Source organism: Frieseomelitta varia, unplaced genomic scaffold (genome assembly GCF_011392965.1).
Source record: "Frieseomelitta varia isolate USP_RPSP 00005682 unplaced genomic scaffold, Fvar_1.2 scaffold_797, whole genome shotgun sequence".
Taxonomy (NCBI): domain Eukaryota; kingdom Metazoa; phylum Arthropoda; class Insecta; order Hymenoptera; family Apidae; genus Frieseomelitta; species Frieseomelitta varia.
In genome coordinates this window covers 54,646-76,388 of record NW_025110586.1, presented here as the reverse complement: position 1 = coordinate 76,388, position 21,743 = coordinate 54,646, and the positions used below count along the sequence as shown (strand labels likewise).

The following is a 21,743-nucleotide window of genomic DNA, read 5'->3' as shown; positions in this document are numbered from 1 at the left end:
ATATAATGTTATATTGATAGTTCCTACTTATGATTATAAATTTTATTATCGTTAAAATAATTTCACAAGATTCACAAAATTATTATTACCACAGATGAACATGACAACCGAAAAATTAAACAAAGCATTTTATTATAAATTCACCTGACTTTAATAATGCCTATAGAAACGTCATCGTAGTAATATTTACAACCATGAACATGATACTATTGCAATGTCCATATCACAAATAATAATTATGGCAATTATACATAGCTTCGATATCAGCGATAATGAGATAGGTTTTTTTCTAATATTTATAATCGACTTGCAGCCAAGTCTCGAGGCTTTCTTAAAGTGAATGCTAAATTGTTCACGTCATATAACCATTTCACGTTTTTTAAAAGTTATACTCATTAAACGTGGAATAAATATGACAATATGGTATACATAATTTTTATATGCAAAAATTATTTTATATCCAAAATTTATATATACCAAAGAATGATAAAAGTAATATTGAACTTTATAACAAAGTATTTCACGTCATATTTTCGTATATAGAAATGATACTTGATTACAATTTTTGTTATAATATTGCAGAATGAGCATTGTATGTATATTCTACCATTTGTATATGAAAAAGATGATATTATACGTTGCACATAGTTAGATATTTTTGCTAATTCGTCTGTCATAATGTTAGTGTGTGACGAAAACTCTTTTACATCCGACTTACAAATTTACCTAAGTAACATTCGGTTTACCTACGTATTTAACTGGGCGTTTTTAAAGCTAACTACAGTCAATGTTTTGTCCACGCGTTTTTAGTAAATTATACACGTGATATAAATGCTAAATATTTTACAAAATTTATGAAATTTCTAGCTTATAAACATTTTCCATCTGTTTCTTCTCCTAATCTTTTGTTTATAATCATTTGCGATTGATCACCGACGTGACCCAATTTTTCGACTTTATCCACGAATCAGTGGCCATTTTTATGATACCTACAGGAAAGGGAATTTGTTTCAGCTATCAGCTAGGCGGTATAGCTTTGGCAGTCTGTCCAAAACCTAAATTAGGCCGTGTGCCAAACCATGACATTTTCCACTCTAAGGTTTCTTGTAACAACCGCTCTTCCTCGGGTGAAAAATGCAAAAGAGTAGCTACTGCTCTCGTTAAATGAAGAGCCTTGAACAGACAAGCAAAAACGTAAATTAGAAAACAAATGAAAGACACCCTAAGCATATTTTTTCAAATTTTCCAAAAAAAATACATATTTTAACATTCTGTTTCCGGTAATTTATTTCGTGTATTGCGGTTTTGGTATATTTTACCTCATATTCCCTACTTGTTAGGAACTTTATAAGAACGTGCTTAAGGTATTTAAAGTTAACATCGTCGTCTCTTGTGCTATTGTGCCTGGCAGTGACCGTTTTCGACGAACTGGGCTTGAGAATCGCTGCGGAAGGCTCGGCATCGCTGTCCAATGACGAGGACGGGATTCTCAACTCGCGTTGAAGGGTCTTTTTCATATCAGTCAGTCGTTGCTGTAACACCTTGATTGTCTAAAAACATACCTGACGATTAACAATCTCGTTGCTTGAAATATATTTTCATCGTTCTACATTTTCCAAGGTCTACCTTAGTCTTTTCATTCAGCTGCTCCTCCAAGTCCATTAAACTGGTTTTTAGCAGCTTCTCGCTTCTCTCCGTTTTCTTTCTATTTTGTTCCACTTCCTCCAACTCCAATATTCTCTGTTTATTTTCTTCCAGCATCGTCATCGTTTGCTCTATCTCTTTACTTTTACACTGCAGATCGTGCTCTAAAGTTTCCACTCTACCTTGCAGTTCAATGTTCTCACCTTCGTGTCGGCGGTTCTCCTGCTTTACCATTTCTATGTCCTGGGACACTTGAGCGTTTCTCAACAGCGCGGTGTCCTTCTCAGTTTTCTCTTTGTCCAGGCACACTTTCAACGTTGCCGACGCTGTCCTCTCGGATTCCAGATCTTCCCTCAAACGCGCTACTTCCAAATGCAACGAGGAATTATTCATTCGTTCACCCTCCAGGGCCAGACGAACGTGAGCCAGTTCTGAAGTTGCAGTCGACAGTTTCGCCGTCGCTTCTTCCAGGTTTTGCTTCAGCCGAGTTATTTGCTTCGACGACGATTCCTGACAAAAAAAAGAAGCAAACAATAAAACGACGTGAGTGGTATCTAATATCGTAATAACGTCTAAGCGATACAACTGTAATTTAACAATGATTGAATTTGTGAAATCATGTTTCGTTGCACGTGCCTTTGGAATTTATGGCACAACGGATTTATCAGTGAAATAAAAATCACAAAAAGACGTTTACTTATAGTCTTTATAGTCTTGTGATTTTGACAATTGTTTGAATCATACTCAGAACCTACAAATTTATCAAGAACAGTGCAAAGTGAAAGAGAAGAAATTAAAAAAAAATTGAGTAGGATATTATCATAGTTTATCAATTTTAGTAAATTTATGTGAATGTATGTATAAAAACAGAGAACGTGAAATGTTTCTTGTCATTATTATATATTAATATTCTTGTTTATTATATTATACTGTTCATGGAATAATTAATACTCAAACAAAATAGTTTTGGATTGCGCCATCAATTCCAACGGTCACATCAATTTTACTTTGAACACATTTGATTAATTTAAAGAGTATCTTCTGTCATTCTGCAAAATGTTCAATTCTATTTGACCATTCTATCTTCTATTCTATATGACGTACGATACGTTTCCTTTCAATTGTATCAGTCTGGATACGCATTCCTAATATTTACAGCAACGTAAATATAATCGGACTGTGTCGTTGGTGTAGCAAAATATAACATACGATTTATTAACCCTGTAAGAAAAAAATTGTGTACACATTTGTGTGTATAATAATATATAAAAAGCCGCTTGAGAAAAGGGGATATAAAAATGGGTTTAAAAACAAGCACAAAAAACGAATGCAATAAACGATATAATTTATTTGTTCCTTTCTTTATTCCATAAATAAAATATACAGAAATGCGATCGTACATAAAAATATTATTGTCGGTACTATCTAATTTTCATGTACAAATACACGCGGGAATGTCAAGGGTCTTAAGAAGAGTTGACTACAATTATTTTGTTTATTGATAACGTGATATTGATCTCGATAAAATATAATATACATTGTAAGTTTTTGCATGCATATGAAGATAAATAAAAGAGAGTGTGTGCTAGAAAAATATGCGTAAAATAAAAATGTACTGTGCGTTAAGCGTCAAGCATCTTAGAGATAACATGCAAGTATATAGGCGATATGTAGTTTTCAATTACAATTATAACAACACGTTCGTGTATACGCGTTCTACACGTTTATGCTTTTACGTGTTCCAATGTTCTCACACTTGTAGTGTAATGTCATAAACATTCAGTGAGACTTTGTAAAGTCGTGAAAACAATTATAATAAATCAGGTCAACTAAACATATCTTGTATGACCACAGTTACTCGATTTAACAAACAAAGTTCGCAAAACTCGAGACACAAGTTCATCATCAAGTTCCTCTTTGAAAATACTAATAATAAACAAGGAATATAATATAGCATATACAAATATATCTATGTGTTGAATGCTATTGTTACACATTAAAAAAAAAAAAGAATTAAAAAGCTATTACTCAATGCTGTGATCATTTGAAAATTGTCGCTCAACAACTAGGGAATGTTTGCATTCTTTTTTTTTTTTTTTTTGCGTTTAAAACTCTAACAGGACATCCTCTTCGAAACAATCTAGCCCATGCACGACTACATATCGCGGTAACTCACAATTTGTCGTTTAAATTCGTCCACCTCATCATCGACGCTGGCCCGGAGCTCTTTTAGTTCCGTGGCCATCTCGTCGATGTCCTCTGCCATGCGCAAAAGCTTGGCGTCTTTCGTCGCCATGACAACATTGTTCACCTCTATTTCAGCTTCTAGCTGCTTAATCCTTTGCTTTAGTTTTTCGCTTTCCTCTTCAACTCGTCTCCTTTCCAAACCCTCTTCACCAGCCTGTCTACTAAGTCTTCCAACTTGCGTCTCCAAGCTGGATATTTTCCCCGACCAACTGGTCTTTATATCGGATAAATGAAGATGAGCTTCTTCTAATTTTCTTTCTAACAACGCTCTCTCTCTCATAAGGTCGGCTACCCTTTCGTCCACTGTCACTTGATCGTTGCTCTCTAATGCAATTCTTTGCTCTAACACAAAAACTTTATCCTTTAGGTGGCGTACTTCCTCTTCAGTTTGCGCCAGTTGACAGGACAGCTGAGCTCTCTCACGCTGAGTTGAATGACGCAGTGTTTCCATTTCATCCTGAAAATGATGATATTATTACCAGAAATGTATTTTTATATTTATCATTGTTACATATTGCTCTGTAAAGCTTCATTGCAAACCTTACCAAAGCATTGCTAATAAAGATGAATAGAATATTGTAAATAATCCAAACCTTATGAAGCCAAGAACAAGCGAATGATGAATTTTATTTGTTAATGATAATAATGCTGAAAGTGAACAGAACGGAGAAAAAAATTTTACGAAGCAAAAAATAAACGGTGTTGAATAAACTTTTTGTTCAAAAATTCTTCATTCAAGTTTTTTCCGTTAATTGCTAAATGTTGATATGACAAAAATTTAATCTTCTAATAGGCAATCTTGTCGTTTGACATAATTAATTGTTCCACGCTGTTACGAGAGTAACAACATTGGAGTATGAGTACTGCAGTAGAAACAATTTGGACATTTAAACTGAAATTTTATTATAACAAGATGAAAAAATTTCTTTCTTTTTTTGAACGATTAAACCACTTCCACTTAGTTAATACATGCATTTCTCTTACATTATAAAATTTTGCACCAAGGAGAGAATTACATAAAGAGCAACATTGATGTAAGTAAAATCTATAGAAGTTATTAATGTTGCAGAATAGCAGCAAAGCTTTGAAGACGTACCTCTAGCATCAGCGGTAGCAGCAGCGAATTAGCGGAAAATACCGCCTACTCTGATCTCCAATGCTCTCGTTTATGAAAGTTTTCCAATCTTCATGCGTATGTTGTTTTCACAAAACTTTCAGTATCACTTAGGTTTTGCTCATGTTCCATAACCAATAAAAGAATATTGTTCTTTCACAATTTGTTTGTACTCAAACAAAATGCCTGTTCTTTCCCAAACTAAGTTTAATAAAATGGAAGTAAGTACTTCCTATTGAAGTATTAAAAGCGCATTTCAAGAGTACAAATGCGTTATGGAACATATGCTCGTTTGTTTTATTTTAAAGTATATTCCAAATATTCTAAACGTTCAAATAATTAAGACTCTTGACTAAATATCACCTGTTTATCATCGATACTATGTGTCAGTACAAAAAAATGTGCACAAAAACATGGCCAACCATGACAAAACAAAAAGCTATATATAAAATTTAGGAACAAAAAAAAAAAAAAAAAAAAAAAAAAAAAAAAAAAAAAAAAAAAAAAAAAAAAAAAAAAAAAAAAGAAACAGGGAAGAGAAATAGTGGGAGGCTTAAAAACAAAACTGATTCTTAAAAAAAAAGCGTGCTTATACCTAAAAAAATATATTATGGTCATTATTTTTATAGCAGACCACATGATTATATAATAATTGATAAATCATCTTTAAAGAAACATTGTGATATATGTAAAAGGAATCAACTTTTTCATGCAGCTTTATCTCTTTTCATTAAAAAAAAAATTTAATGTTATAAATGAATTTATAACATAAAATGCTACATGTAAAAAGCTACTATTGAAAAGTCAATTCATAACAAAATAATGTCATTTAATGTTTACTATTGAATCAAATTATTACTAAATTATTTATATAACACTATACCTACACAATTAATTTATTAGCAATAGTAATTTGCATTTATTAAACATAATATTGTTGCAACAAAGATAAATTTAAATTATAATCTGACGAATCAAGGACAAATTTTAATTATCATTTTATCGGATCGGCGATTTCCATATTTCAAATCCTTAATTGTACAGAGTAAAACTTAATTTATAAAATATTCATAGCCAGGGGAAAATTTATGATGGAATAACTTATTTTTATTTAAAAGATATAAACCGTAAAATTTTGCATGTTTTATAAGTAAATAAAAAGTAAATACAAAATATTAAATGTAAAATAATAGTTGTATATATTTACGTATAATTTAATATAAAACCTTTTTTGGGGGAGAAAATTTAAAATATATTTAGAAATAAAAAAATTCATGTAAATATATTTAATCATCAAAGCAATTTATATTAACACAATTATATTAAATAATTATGTGAATATAATTTTGAAGTTTATAGTCTATTTCATATGACAATTAAAATCAAAGCAATTATCAAATTACTCACCTGTACATTGTTTAATTCATCTTCGTATCTTCTAAGACGAGAGACTTCACTTTTTAAATTGTCAATTTCTGCAATGGCCGCTTTTAAATGATGCGTTTTTTCCTCTACCTCTTGCTCTTTTGCCAGTAACTTAATTAAAGAAGAAGATAAACACAAAATTAGTTACATAAAAAAATATAAATCATGATGGTTTTGAAAGAACAGAATACATAAAACTTACTAGATGTTTTATTTTTGCCATTTCTTGAGTTTGGAAACCTTCTAGTTGTTCCGCATCTTCTTGAAAGCTATATAATTTTTTCTTATATTCTGAAATACAAAAACTTGCGTTTGTACATTTTTCTTCTACGTTTACTTCTGCAGCTTAATATTAAAATTGACATCACATAACATTATTTTATCGCTTGATTTTCTATTGTATAACCACAAGTGTACCTTCTGCATCTTTAAGGGCCAATTCCAACGAATGTTTGGTACTTTGTACATCTCTTAATTCCTCTTCCAACTTGCTCTTATCTTTCTCCTGTTTTTCAACTACTTTCCTCCATTCTTTCTCCTTTTCGACGAGCTTTACCTTCCACTCCTCCTCTTTCTTTTCCATTCGTTTGATCAATTCTGCTTCTTTCTTCGCCAACCTTTTTCGCCATTCATCTTCTCTGCTTTCGAGTCTTTTCACGTCTTTAGCCGAAAGTTGCATATTGTCACTTAACTTAAGATCAGAGTTATTATCCTTTTTCAAAGAGACAGGTGGAGAAGGAGAGGCTGTGTTTTCTTCGCGTGAACCATCCAGCGAAATCTGAGATCCACTGATGCTACTTGTAGATCCCGTCTACAAGCAAATATTGTCAATTATTAATAACTCAATTCGTGTAACGAACAATGTATTTTACATTATGTAAATATCACATTGGAAAAACTATCTTCTATAATGTTATTTCAAACATTTCGTTTAGTGAAACAGATTAACTTGAAACGCACTATTCCAAACTCTACAGCTAATAAAAATATCTCTAAAGTAAACTGAATTATCAGCAAGTCTGATTATCCAAAATCAAATGTCGCACGTATGAAATATTAATGAATAGTTTGTTAAACGTACGCGTAAACAGCAAGAAACGTTCAATTTGAAATGTCGTGAATCATCGGTATTACTCCGAGATCAATCGATGGACTTAGAACAACCGATTCGACGGATTACACAGACCACATACAAATAAATGTGTAACGCGGTCGCGTTATCAGCTACGCGCGCCGATAACAAGTTACACATAGAAACAGCATGTTTACCTGAGACATATGCCTCGAGTTGATGCCGCGCACATTGCCGGCGTTTCTAACGACAGTTGACACGTCACTCCCTATTTCCTCTCGTATTTTATTTTTCAGCGTTGCGAACATGACGCGATAACCTCTAATTGGGACGATCGCAAGATGTGACAACCACCACCTGTCAATGTCAATATTCGCGGCGATCCCGTGGCCGCCGGAGCAACGTTAAAGGGAAGGGAGTAAAAACGCAACGTGCCGAGAGTTCATTCTTCACTGACGCGTCGCGACTACGTTCAACTGTGGAATCATCCTTGAACCGTTCCTGCACACGCGAGGCCGCACGAAACTTTACGCACGCGTCACAAAGTGTCAGATTAAGGGCAGACGACTGCCATACTGTCCAGTCACTCGAGTAATCACTGGCTTTTGAAGCTCGATACGCGTATATGTGCGTAGGCAGCGTCCCCTGTTTTAGGGAAACAGCGCGAAATGCGAACCGACCGACCGACACACGAAATGCTTGGTCAAATCACAACATTGTGCGATATACTGAAAAACCGCTGGATATCTGCGTGACTCGACTGAGAAAGGAACGAGGTAGTTTTTATCTCGTTGTATGCATAGATAATTACATAATGTCGTTGTCGCGGTTTATTAACTGGGGGTTTTGCCAAGTGACTCACTCCGTCACGCTTGCCACCAATCGAATCGGTTACGAACGCGCTAGGAATATTTCTTATTCGTGTAAATTTGCAGGTTGGTAGAACTGGCGCTGTGCAGCGTGCATCAGCGCGTGCAGCGGGAGCACTCGGAATTAATGTTTTTAAATTTGACGGTTTGAAAGTGCATGTGTGTTCTTGTTCGTCGTTCGTTTTATTTTTTGTGTAATGTGCATTGTGAAATTAGATAAAAAATGGAGAATTTCATGGACGAAACGGCTGCTACGACAAATTACTTCGACATGTAAGTATATTGTATTTGCCTGCTGCGTAGTATTATTTTTTTTTTTCGAAGACTAGATGTTTTTGTTAACAACATGTTTACGCATTCATCTTCGGAAAAGAATGTAATCGTGTAACGCCATGATTTTTGTATTTCACTGCGTATTTTTTTACACACTTTGTACAGTTGGGATAATTTATGTAAATTTAGTAAAATTGAAGATTAGGATTTTTGAGAAATGAACTACAAACAATTTGTTTTTGCAACTTGTATTTTATATTCCATAGAATAATAATATTTATGATATTAATAATAAAATTAATAACAATCGTAAATATAGTAGAAAACAATTTTACCGACAGTTTGCATAAAATGCTCTATTCGTAAAGAAATTGACGATTTATTTTTGTCATTGTAAGTTTGTAAAGTTATATTTCTTTTTGAAAAATATCGCATTTGCTTTGGATAAATGTTGATACATTCAAAATATCACGTACGCATCTGTACAACGTTCTTCAAAATTCTTAACCTTAAATTTTGAGGTTAGAAATTAATATTGAAGTTTGTATTGGGCGACAACAATTTTTTTATCAATACAAAGAATGATCTACGTGAACATTATCGTTCGTGATAATTATAATAATCGAGAAGGTTTGATGTCTTCATGAAATTAAATTTTATGTTTCTTTTATTTTTCCACGATTAAAGCTATGTTATTATTTTTATTTGCTTACGAAGTTTTATTATATAATTATTTTTATTTGTATATTATCATTGTTCATATGTCCCCACTTATTTAAACAATGGCTATCTCATTAAACAGGGTTAAAGATCATTGTCCACTTGGTGGTTCTCAAATCTATTCTAAAATTTAAAAGTATAAGTTAAAATTTAAAAGTACAATTACTTATTTACGTTGTGTAAAACTAAAACGTTTTAAAAGTATATTTAAATACCAATGTCAATTTCTGAAATATTTCTTTTAATAATAATTCATATTATAATTTCATACAATTTTAATTAATTTTAATATTAAATAAAACTCGTACAATACAATTTTCATTGCTGAATAAAATTCATTTCTCTTCAGTATGAAAATAGTAATGCTATTATTCGCATGCTTGACTTATTAATTTGCTTCAGATTATGCGTTTTCAAATTATATTTTCAAGTTTAGATACTTAATGATCTATATTATATATATAAAATTATATTATGTTATCAAAGTTGGGGATTTTTTAAACCAAAACCTTTATTGGAGGGAAGGAAGTTGTAAAAGTTATCTCGAACTGCGTAAAAATGTCTGTTCAGTTCAAAGGTTCTTTAAAACAATAATCTTCTTCAACAAAATTTTAACAAACGTTAACAAATGAAAATTTCCAATAAATTTAAAGGATTGAGTATTCCAAACGAAAGGATTAAATACAAATGATTAAACAATAAGCAGGAACAATCAATCTCGTAGCTAACCCCACTGAATTATCTACATTCTCACCGAGCTGCTACAAGATCGATCGACGTAGCAATTATCTTACATTATATTTCACATAACACCGGGGCAATCTCATCGATCCCCAATTGAGAGACACTGCGTTTTTGACCGATGCACGCGGCGATGTTTCGTCTCTTCACAACCCTGCCTCTCCATCTGTTTTTTATCGCTCGAAGCGCTCCCTCACTTTGTCTGTTCTTTATCTCCCGCCTCTCTTCGCTGCATCTCTCCGTCGGGGCAGCCGCAGCTGTAGCCTGCACCACCATCGCCACCATCGCCGCCTCTCTGTTAGCCGATTCGGTTAGGGTCCATACGTCCATAGGATCCTCCGTTTTGCTCTTCGACCAGCCCCACACGAATCTCCCGACCTTAAACCCTCCGCTCGTACTTCCCCTCGGTCAGAACTCGAACCGTCTGCCTGCCTGCCTTCAGTTGCGTTCAGTCCATCGTTAGAGTAGGGTCGTAGTTGTGGTGTCACGTGCGGTGTTTCCGTTTCGTTACGTTTCGTCGAAAACACATACACACGCACGTATGTACACTCGTTAATCGTTATCTGCAAAGGCAACGCCTGAAATAAATACGATATTTCGACGATATCGGTCACGTTCGCGCGAGAGAATCAAGGATCCTCCAGTTCGCAGACGAATTGAAGACAGTAGTTTGTTGTTCGTCGACGCGATGGAAAACGACGGACGACCGACGGCGAGGAAACTTCTTCTGCTGTTCTTCTCTAAAAGGACCGTGCTAAAGTACAGACTGCTGATTCAGTGACAGGGTGGTTTGCGCTGCGTTTACGTGTTGGTGTTGTTTCTCTCGCGTTTCGACGTTGTTCTCCCTTCTCCCTTGAAACGTTTCGCATCAGATGTAAACGAAAGGAATTTTAAACGAAGACTCGAGAAAACGAAAGAGAGCGAGAGTGTTTTTTTCGCGAAGAGACGTGCCTGTCCGAGGACACAGACAAAAGAGTGTTTTGTGAATCATCTGGCGTGTCGTCTTGAGCGAGCGAGAGTTATCTCCGCATTGATCGGTCCAGGAGCATATAGGTCGACCGTGCTAACACAGTTTTTTCACTCTGTGTGTTTAGGGAAACGACCTTTTTTTTTCGACTGTGTGTTTATCAGGTCACGGATGAATCGGATTTTCTAATAAGACTGAACCTAAGGAGGTGTGTTGGATCACGTTTGCTCTTGTTTGAGAGCTCGCGAGAGTACATTGACACCCTGCGCCAAATATATACGTGCCAAAGAGATTCATTGAAAGTACAAGTAGTTATAGCATCGCTGCACAACTTTGTTATTCTTAGTCGTCGTTGTTCTATTATTTGTAAGTTCGTTTTATACTATACGTGTTATTATATTTGGGTGTATGTGTACGGGCGCGTAGTTTTATAAACGGTGCGACGGTTCGAGGACCTTTCCTCATTTTTATTCGCCCACGGGAAGTCGTATTTTTTTCTCCGCGCACAGATGAGGAACAATTGCGGCAGCATGTTTTTCGCCGGGTACGGATATTCCAATCAACATCAAAACAGCCCACCCTCGCCGACCAGATCCAGCATCTGGGGTAGCATTCACAGCCCGTTTAAGAAGTAAGTATCCGCTTTTCCACGGTAATTTACCAACTGTTTGTTCGAACGGCCATTCATGAGAAATTTAGAGTAAAAATCCACACGATAGTATATGTCCAATGAACGTAAGAATTTTTACCTGTGAAAAAATTCAGAGCAAATTTACTAGAAAAAAATTTTCTTTCTGTCACGTGACAATTTTTTTAATTGTTGAGACTAATTTGTCAGAAATTTTGAGTAAAAATTTACATGAGAGTACGTCCAATAAACGTAAAAATTTTTACTTGTGAAAATATTTAGAGCAAATTTATTAGAAAAAAGTTTTCTTTCTGTCATGTGATAATATTTTAATTGTCGAGACATTCGCGGAAAGGTTGCACAAGTGTATCACGATAAACACATATGTAAGTCGCGTGAATCGTAATCTACGCAAGTATGAATCAGTGTCAAGAGGTCGACGGGGTTAAGGAGGGAAATTTTCAAGAACCGTGTATGAAACGTCAAACGTTCGTTTATCGCGTTGCACTTATTCATTTATACTCTCCTCTTTTACTTCAATCTTTATGAGATTATTTCTGACGGAATATAAAAATGGTATTGTATGTTTCACGTCGCAAACAGAAAGATTTATAGACCTTTTATACTCGACTGTCCCTTCTGAGGGAAACTCGTACTTAACCACTTGCGCTGGCAGCTAATTGCGGACCGTAACGAATGACCAAACCGTATACGACAATTCGTCGCATTTTTTTTGAACTCGTCGGTATATCACTGGAAATTATTGAGAAGTAATAAATTTATTATTTACATTGTCCGAGTTATACTTAAATATACGTAAAACTGAGAAAATGTTGCAATTTTGGGACAAAAGATTCTCGTCGTTTCAGCGCAGACTGAATATTGCGCTGGCAACTGATTGCGGACCGTGACGAGTGATCAAACCGTATACGATAATTCGTCGCTTTATTTTTCTTTTTGAACTCATTGATATGATATCACCGAATAGAAATTATTAAAAAGTAATAAATTTATTATTTGTTTTGCCTGGGTTGTACTTAAATATACTTAAAACTAAGGAAATATTACAATTTTGGGACAAAAAATTGTCGACGTGCGTGGCACAACGTCATTCCAGCGCAAGAAGTTAAAGAACACGTCCGATAGCGGAAATTCGTCGTAACTACAAAGCTACACACGTGAAAGGTGTCTCCCCTTGGCTCGTTAAATATAGATTGTTTGTCGTGAACCTTTTGGTCTGTTAGTTTCTCTCGATGCTACACGCTCCCGGTGTAGCAGGGTTCGGTTTGACAGCTTTAAATAACAGCAAAGTCAAATGTTTCATTGTGGGGCAGCGAAATCAAAGGAACTTTTGAAGATCCCTTTCCTTTTCTAGGTGCATAGTTCTCTGAACTTGAAAATCGTTCGCCTCTGACCATAAAAATATATCCGACTGTCGAGGTATTTCCCTCATAAATTACTCGAAACTTTTATTTCATATTTTAAAGCATTCTCCGTATTTCTTGAAAAGACTCTTCTCATATCACTCTTAAAAAATCCTATTTTATAGGTGAAAAATAACTTGCTTTTCTCATATAACGTAAGTTTTTGGTAATCACGCTGAAATTAGATGAATTATACAGGGTGATTCACGTAAATTGCACGCCTGAAATAAATTTTTAAATTATGCGTTTAATAAAAAATTTCTTGATACAAGAGCTGTGTTTTAAGGGAAAATATGGCATATTAATTTTTTGTGGGTTTCGAAATTTTCAAGATCATCTTAATTTTTTTAAAGTGGAAATTTAATTGTAATGATTTAATGTAAAATATAATGGTACACACGCGATTCAGATATCTTAAATTAGATGTTAACATTAGAACTACCAAAATGGTCAAAATTTACTAGTTTATAATAGATTTTGTTAGAAATTTTGTAGACGCGAGACATTATTTTAAATTGTTTTTCAAGTATAAAATGTACAAATGAAAGTTTATGCAAGTTACCATAATTTTTTATTTCTTTCAACTGTTTAATTGTCTTTATGCTTCAGTCGTCGGTAATTGTAAATGTTAAAGAAACTGTCAACAGCTTTCAGCTTTCGGCTACAAAGATCAATGCGTAGAATTTAGTAATGAATTCAAATGATGAATTTTTCCAATCATGAAAAATGCATGTTCCTTGGTGATGCAACTACGAAAAATAGCGCAACAAGTTCGTATCTGTTACACCGACACAACGTGTCGTTTTGTTCGCGAAATGAGTCACGAGTAATCCGTAACGATTAATAGTTTGCTGGGCTATTTATGGTATGCGAATTATCAGAGACAAATAAATCCCTCGATTGCTTAGCACGTTATTCCGGTTCATCATTCGGTAGCTTAATTAATTCTCTAGTTTATTAGGATTTTGTCAATCTCTCTCTCTTTCTCTCTCTCTCTTAACCTCTTGCGCTGGCAACTGATTGCGGACCGTAACGAGCGACCAACACCGTATACAATAATTCGTCGCTTTCTTTTTGAACTCCGTCGGTATGATGCCACTGGATAGAAATTACTGAGAAGTAATAAGTTTATTATTTGTTCTACCTATTTTGTTTTACTTAAATATACTTGAAACTGAGAAAATATTACAATTTTGGGACAAAAATTCCAGCGCAAGTGGTTAATATTAGATAGGTTACGAGAAAAATGTAAAACTTGTAGGATTCAATTGTGCTTACTCTAGCATGATCAGCATACTTGAATATTAGATTGCAAGAGGTCAATGAACCTTGATGTTGCGAGTTATTCTCATTACAACTGCTTTATGTTACACCAGTATTAACGTAATATCTAGTATAATATTTTTGTTTGTAATAATTATAAACATAAATATTATTTGTAACGATTATAATATAATTATTTAGTATAATATTTAATATTCAGTATTATATTAGTATAGTATTTAATATATGTATATAAAATATAAATATAATATAAATATTAATATAATTATATTAATATAATATTTAATATATTAGTGTAATATATTACGCATATTAATATTTAATATATTAGTGTAATATGTCAAGTATTATATTAGTATAATATTTAATATTACGTTACATTGGTATAATATTTTAGTCCAGGCCAGCAAGTAAAATTATTTTTCTCAAAAGTTACGCTTCTCCAACGACGGGAAACCCAAGGGCGGAGGAGGAAGTTGTCGGGAAAGGAGGGAAAACGAGGTTTCGATTGACCGAAACGGTGAAAAGGTCGCGACACACGAGGCCGAATTGCATCGATCTACATACATATACGTACACTTGTCGGCCAAGTGTCTCGTGCATTCGTTAAACCGCTAACGAACTCCTCTTTCGCCCACTGGACACCCACTCTCGGCCGAGGCATACGCAAGAACACGGGCCAGTTAGCTCGAATCGCTCTATAAACAATTTCGTTTTCCGTTCGACAGTGCCGAGCTAATTGTTTAACTCGGCAAGTTAATACGTTTAACGATCCGGTAATTGAAGGAACGTTTGCACACGCACGCTCACGTTCTAATATCGTTAGTCGACGTCACGCCGCGCCGCGCGATCGTGCCTGATTCATTGCTTGCTGAGCGGAGAGATCAAGATGTTGATCCATTGATCCATCGTTATCGTCGAAGGTTTTACCAAGAGGAAATTTGGCAAAAACTTTCAGAATCAGCGATCTAAATTTGAAATTGTTGAGGCAAGAAAAGACGCGATATGGTGGAAGTTTGGTAGAGAAAATTTGAGTTTTTGATGTAGCAAATTATTATTTTTAAGTCATGATAATAATATGGTATAATTGTTAAATTATTCTGAACAAGTCTGCTTTATTTGTTTAAAAATACATAATATTGTAAGTGTCGTTTGTGATTTATTGGAAAACATTTTAACCACTTGCGCTGGCAACTGATTGCGGACCATAACGAGTGACCAACACCGTACACAATAATTCGTCGCTTTCTTTTCCTTTTGAACTCGTTGGTATGATATCACTGGATAGAAATTATTGGATAGTAATAAATTTATTAAATATACTTTATAACTGTACAATTATAAATATACTGAAATATATTATAAATATATTATAAATATACTTAAAACTGAGGAAATATTGCAATTTGGGCACGTCATTCAAGAGGTTTCAACGAAAGCTAACTGGGATTTAGGGTTGTCTCTAAATGGTTCATATTCGAGGGGTGCAAAATATGTGTAAAAACTTCTGATTTGACACTGAAGAGCAGGTTCATGTGAACTCAACAAAAATAGTAAAAAACAAAAGCATAAAAATAGAAGAACAAAGGACAAAAACGTAAAGCAGGATATCCAAGGGTAATAAAGCCTGGATTTTTATAGCTCTGCAAGAAACCTGCTTGCACATTTTAAAAAAAGTTGCCAAGGATAATTAGCAATGCAGCAACGTTGTTACACGTAGAAAATTCTACGCAAGAGTTTTAGTGTTGATCATCTAATCAGAGTGGAAAAACTGTGTGTTTGGTAATGTTGAAATAAGATAACCAAGGATTCACTACGTGCATTTACAGATGTATCCTCTTTCTCTGATGCGTATTATGTACTGACGAACAAAACTAATTCGAGGAAATGGCATTGAACAGTATCTGGGGTACGGTTGTTTTGTAATTCGATATTCGAAGTATCGTTGAACCTCGTTAACCTTCAAATTTACACGAACGACGTTGGTTACACAGTGTTTTATCTGTTGATAAATTTCAGACTGCCTTGGAAATTTTTACCCCATTTTTTTTCTTTTTTTTTTTTTTTTTTTAAATGCCGGATTTCCCGTATCTCGAGCGCGCAGGAAGTTTCGTAGATTTTGTAGAAAATGACTAAAGTCCGCGAGAGCGATTGATTGTTGAACTGAAACTGCATACTCTTCTCTTTCGGTCCATGCCACCATATCTGCTCCACCAGTATTGATTACTTACACAACCACCCTCCATCTTGCCAGATGACGACAACCGATGTGCGTCATTTCATAAAATTGTTTTTTCCTTCTTATCAATTTCTTTTCTTCTTCTTTTTTTTTTTTTTCTTTGCAAGCTAATTAACCAAGTCGTTTCGTATTATTCGAGTAACACGTTTTGATCGGGTGTCGAGTTGAATTTTTAACTCGAAAGTTAATGATAAATTAAAGTTCGGTATGTTCGAACCTTCGAGCTTTTGTTGTATTCGTTTAAGTTTCGTTTGGAAATTATGAAGAATCTGCAACTTGAAATCGCCACTTGGTACTGGAAACTGCGATAATTATTAAACCAGACTGCCGATACTTTCGTAATTTATTTTTTGTTCACGGAGCGCGGCAATAATTCTCGTTTGCATGTTACGAAACGCATGTTATGAATTATGTAAACGAATCTCTATTGCGATCAATTGTAGTTTTATGAACGACGCAGAGCGTTTCATCTGTTTCTAATTATGCATCCTGCGATCCTCGTCTTGTCACGAGCACGCCAACGAAATTATTATTCTTCGCTGAGAATGCAAAACAATCGATTTCACGTTTCGAAATAAAACTTCCACTCTGACGAAACTAACGTAAAGTTCGATAACTCGACTGTTTTTTCTCTGATCAACACTAGAACTGTAACTATAACAGTAAACCTAGAAAATAGTTAAAGTAGACCAATCGATAATTTTTGTTAGACATTTTATAGAACAGTGTATTTTGTGGAGATGATTCTGTGTAAAGTACAATGATAAATAAAAGCTTGTGTATCTTATTTATAAATATTATTAAAATATTATTTATAAATATTATAAATATTATTATTTTCTGTTACTTTAACGTCTCTGATGGAAATTAATATTTTTATATTAATATTAATTATATTAATTAATATTAATTATATTAATTATTATATATATTTAATATTTTTATATTAATATTAATTTTATATATTTTATATTAATTTTTATATAATTTTGTATTTGTCGATGGTTCTAAATTTTATAATCTTTATATAGTTAACTTTATATAATTTTTAATATTAATTTTTGTATAATTTTATTACATATTTAATAACATTATATTATGTATGTATAATTTTATTATATATTTATTATATATTTCTCGATAGTTTTATTTTTAATAAAACCTTGTAACTTTTATACAATTTTATATTCTTTAATAGTACTAGCGTCAAGTGTCATTTTTAAATGTTTTAAAGCCGCTTTGCTTAATAACCATTATTACGTCTCGATAAACTGCAAAGCATAGGATGACTCACCAACTGGTGTTTGTCTCAATCATTTGTCACACACAAGATACGAAACGCAAACGTCCAAAAATTCTATCCAAACGTGAGAGTCGAGAGGAGAGCCATTTTCATTTTGCTTGGAATTCAGATTATCTCGGACTGAAACGATCGCGGAACACGGCCACCGTCGCGATTCTTCTTTGTTAGACGAAGCAACCCTGTCTCTTGAAAACGACCAATAATAATGTCAGCGTGATAATGTCACCCTTTGGTGTCCCCCCACCTCTCGCTGAGTTCGTTCCGGGCTGAACAACTTCTGAGGCGTCTGCCGAGGTTCCGAGAAGTCTGCATTCGGATTAGTTCTACTAGCGGATAAGGGGTTGTGCTTAAATATATATCAGAGTTGGGGGGCTGCTGCCGAAAAGGAGAGGAAACGGTTTTCGCGCGAGGTGAACGGGATTACGAGGTGCACTCGAAGCTCCTAAATAGACCTCGCTAAAAGAAACGACTAATCCTTCACCCTCTTTCTTCGACAATGGGGGGAGGAAAAAGAAAAGGTGGAAAAGAACGGTTAACGACGCGTTGGAGGTCCGCGAGCTGCGTGTCATTTTTAACTTCAAATGCGTGCGTGTAGTGTCTCTTTTTTCTTTTTTTTTTTTTTGTTTTGAGAAGCATAAGAGAACTTCTTTTTTCAATTTTGAGTCACGGTTTATGTCGACTTGTTATATATAGTTTATGTAAAATATAAATTATAATTATAGTTTATATAATCTGTATTTAGTTTGTATAATTACTATAAACGGTATTTAGTTTATATAATTACTATAAACTGCATTTAGTTTATGTAATTACTATAAACTGTATTTAGTTTATATAATTACTATAAACTGTATTTAGTTTATACAGTTTATAGTAATAACACATTATATAGTTTATATAAACTATCTTCTTTATATAACTAACAATATAGTTTATATAAGTTATTATTATTTTTTAGTTCACAATTTATATAAACTACTATTATTTTTTAGTTTATAATTTACATAAACTATTATTATTTAATATATGTTAAATACTAATTACTATTATTCACTTTACATAATTGTTGTATTTTATTATATTTACTTAACTGTTAAGTAACTATAAAAGTCAGTTAACTATTATTAGTTGGTAAATATAGTAGTTAGTTAATTTATATTATTTAATATATATAATAATTTATATAATTTCTATAAACTATTATTTATTTTATATAACTGTATTTTATGTTTACTTTGTATAACTAGTCGTTCATAGGGTGTCCCAAATTTAAATGTCAAAATTTCGGGAGTGCAAAGGAAAGTCCTTTGCAGATTTGCTCGTTTCTGCTCCACTTTGGAGAAAATCACGCTGAAAGGAACGAAAATAGAGAATAAAATTTTTTTTTCCAAGGCTTCGTATTCGAGTAAATCGATCTTGAATATTCTCCGAGTCAAGCTGATTTTCTTCAAGACAAAAACCTAATTCAAACCTCAAAAACGAAAAGATTTTATCAAAATTTTATTTTCTATTATGTTTTTATTAAAATTTATTAATATCATTAATATTTAAAATTATATCTATACAAATTTCAATAACAATTAAAATATTTACTAATATTATTTTCTTTTTTAAAATTTTATTTTTTCACGTAGAAAAATTTTATTTCCAACTTATCTTTTCACCCTGTATAATTTTTCGTTAATATAAATAGGAGTTCAGATTCGAATAGATGGATTCAATTAGCAAGCGACTGAAATTTGTTGTCGCACTCTGCTCCGAACTACGTGATGTTACTTTGTCGCGCGAAATTCAAATGAAACGGACGGAATATTCGAGACTTACGTACGTCGTTTGTACGAGAGCTCGAGCGAGCTTTAGACGAATTTCTGCACCATGCAGAATCGTGCCAGAAGCCGGGCGGGGTCAGATTTTCCAGACTGCACGGTGCTGAGAGGGCGAGTAATAGCCAGAAACTCTCAGAACTTGTTAAGGCCCGCGACAGGAGAGGCGGCGGAGGGAGGTCGCGTTATCCGTTAATTACTCATTTCACGTTTCAACAGTGTGGCCGGCAGGAATAGCCAGTTTGGATGAAATCTAAATTAAACCTTTCTGGAAATTCTACCGTTTCCTTATTGCCGGTAACCGAACCCGTTTTGATGTGGCCCCGCGACTATATGTCACTGACGTGTCACGCGAAACGTGTATTTTATATACGCCATCGGGTCGACTCGTCCGGTTCGTTAGAACGAACGAGAAAATCGCAATGAAAAATCTGGGTCACCTGGCGTTTAATTATAACGGATCGTTTCTTTCGATCCACTTGGCGCAGCTGAAACTCCACTCAAAAATGATTGAAATCAATTCGAGTAGTTTGTGATTTTGTGACAGATTCTTAGTTCGCCTCTTGGTTACGATTCGTTACGTTTAATTATAACGGATCGAATTTCCTTAACCTCTTGCGCTGGAATGACGTGTCACGCACGTCGACAATATTTTTGTTCCAAAATTGTAATATTTTCTCAGTTTCAACTATATTTAAGTATAACCCAGGCCAAGTAAATAATAAATTTATTACTTCTCAATAATTTCCAGTGATTTCATACCGACGTGTTCAAAAGAAAAAGAAAGAGACGAATTATTGTGTACGGTTTTGGTCACTCGTTATGGTCCGCAATCAGTTGCCAGCGCAAGTGGTTAATCCTCTTGTGCACGTTGAGAATTTTTTATCCCAAAATTGCAATATTTTCTCAGTTTCAAGTATATTTAAGTATAACCCAGGCAAAGTAAATAATAAATTTGTTACTTGTCAATAATTTCTATCCAGTGATTTCATACCGACGTGTTCAAAAGAAAGAAAAAGCGACAAATTATTGTATACGGTTCGGTCACTCGTTCGTTGAAATTTCAGCGAGAGATCCTTCAGATGACTGGAATCACTTCTGTCTGACTGATTAACAGCTGATCTATGCGCAAACTTTGTCCTTAGAAGCAGTTTTACTCTTCTTTTAACCGATCGTCGGCTCTGGAAATAGAAGGCAGCCTTCATCTTGATCCTTTTTAAAAGTTTCGTCTAATTCGGTCTAGTCCGAATGCAGTCTATTTCCTGTGGAATCGGGAGGCCACCACGTGCCTCTGCTCCGTTTTTCGCTCCTATTCCGAAAATAAAACCCCCCCTTTCTTTAAAGTCTTCAAAGAAAGCGGCGACAGAAACATGTTGTTCTGTTCTACGATTCGCTTTCGTTATAAACGTGTGAACTTAATCGATATTTTCTTTTTTTTTCTTTATTGTTGCAGCACGAATATGCCACTGCAGGACTTTACGATGAGTCAAACTCTGCCGTTGATGAACGGTAAGTAATCAATTCTAATGCTTTACGTTTGAACGTTTAAAATGTTCGTCTTTGCTCGATTAAGACCAATCGAGGCAACAGTCGATGTTTTTTTTTGGCGTTTCTTGATGTTTTTTTCGCTATTTAATATTTATTTCGCATGGACTGACTTAATAAGTATTATGTTGAAATATAGAGTGGTCACCGAAAGACTGAATGATATAAAACAAAAATAACTTTTACAAACACGTGTTGTTCTAAATTTTTTATTATCTTATTTGGAAATATAATTGATGGATTTTTTTCTATAACCTACGGAAAAAGAAAATGAAAAAGATTGGAAATGAACAAGTTACAACTTTTTCAAATCCTTCAGTTTTTCAGTGGCCACCCTGTATTACCTGCAACAGGTAAGTTGAGGTTAGGTTCACAACCGTGTTTAATGGATTTATTTTACTGGGGATTTACTGTAGGGAAAACTA

At 34.0% G+C, this 21,743-nt stretch overlaps 2 protein-coding genes across 5 annotated transcripts in view; one reads left to right on the top strand and one right to left on the bottom strand.

Moving 5' to 3' along the window:
• Positions 1-127: 127 nt before the first annotated feature.
• Positions 128-8,338, bottom strand: LOC122536080 (golgin subfamily A member 1). Its single transcript, XM_043668138.1, has 8 exons — positions 7,700-8,338; positions 6,848-7,241; positions 6,633-6,721; positions 6,413-6,541; positions 3,821-4,348; positions 1,627-2,154; positions 1,320-1,550; positions 128-1,173 (listed from the first exon to the last, which is right to left on the bottom strand). The coding sequence occupies exons 1-8, from the start codon at positions 7,808-7,810 to the stop codon at positions 1,018-1,020; spliced, it is 2,166 nt and encodes a 721-aa protein (XP_043524073.1). The 5' UTR covers positions 7,811-8,338; the 3' UTR covers positions 128-1,017.
• Positions 8,339-8,579: 241 nt separating this feature from the next.
• The window catches only part of LOC122536077 (centrosomin-like), a 49,024-nt gene continuing 35,860 nt past the window's right edge, over positions 8,580-21,743 (top strand). For 2 of the 4 annotated variants that reach the window (XM_043668129.1, XM_043668127.1), the window contains exons 1-2: positions 10,539-11,703; positions 21,227-21,282. In XM_043668129.1, the coding sequence (XP_043524064.1) occupies positions 11,582-11,703; positions 21,227-21,282 (178 nt within the window). In that variant the 5' untranslated portion in view covers positions 10,539-11,581. Of the gene's footprint in view, positions 8,645-10,538; positions 11,704-21,226; positions 21,283-21,743 lie in introns of those variants that run through there. The other 2 variants (XM_043668130.1, XM_043668128.1) reach the window with 2 other exon arrangements.

What these genes read in the sequence shown, in the direction of transcription:
- LOC122536080 (XM_043668138.1), bottom strand. Translation starts at nt 7,810, where the DNA reads ATGTTCGCAACGCTGAAAAATAAAATACGAGAGGAAATAGGGAGTGAC. An exon ending in ACTCGAGGCATATGTCTCAG is followed by an intron (nt 7,242 to 7,699) that starts GTAAACATGCTG and finishes ATTTGCTTGTAG; the next exon opens with ACGGGATCTACAAGTAGCAT. An exon ending in GGCCCTTAAAGATGCAGAAG is followed by an intron (nt 6,722 to 6,847) that starts GTACACTTGTGG and finishes TTTGTATTTCAG; the next exon opens with AATATAAGAAAAAATTATAT.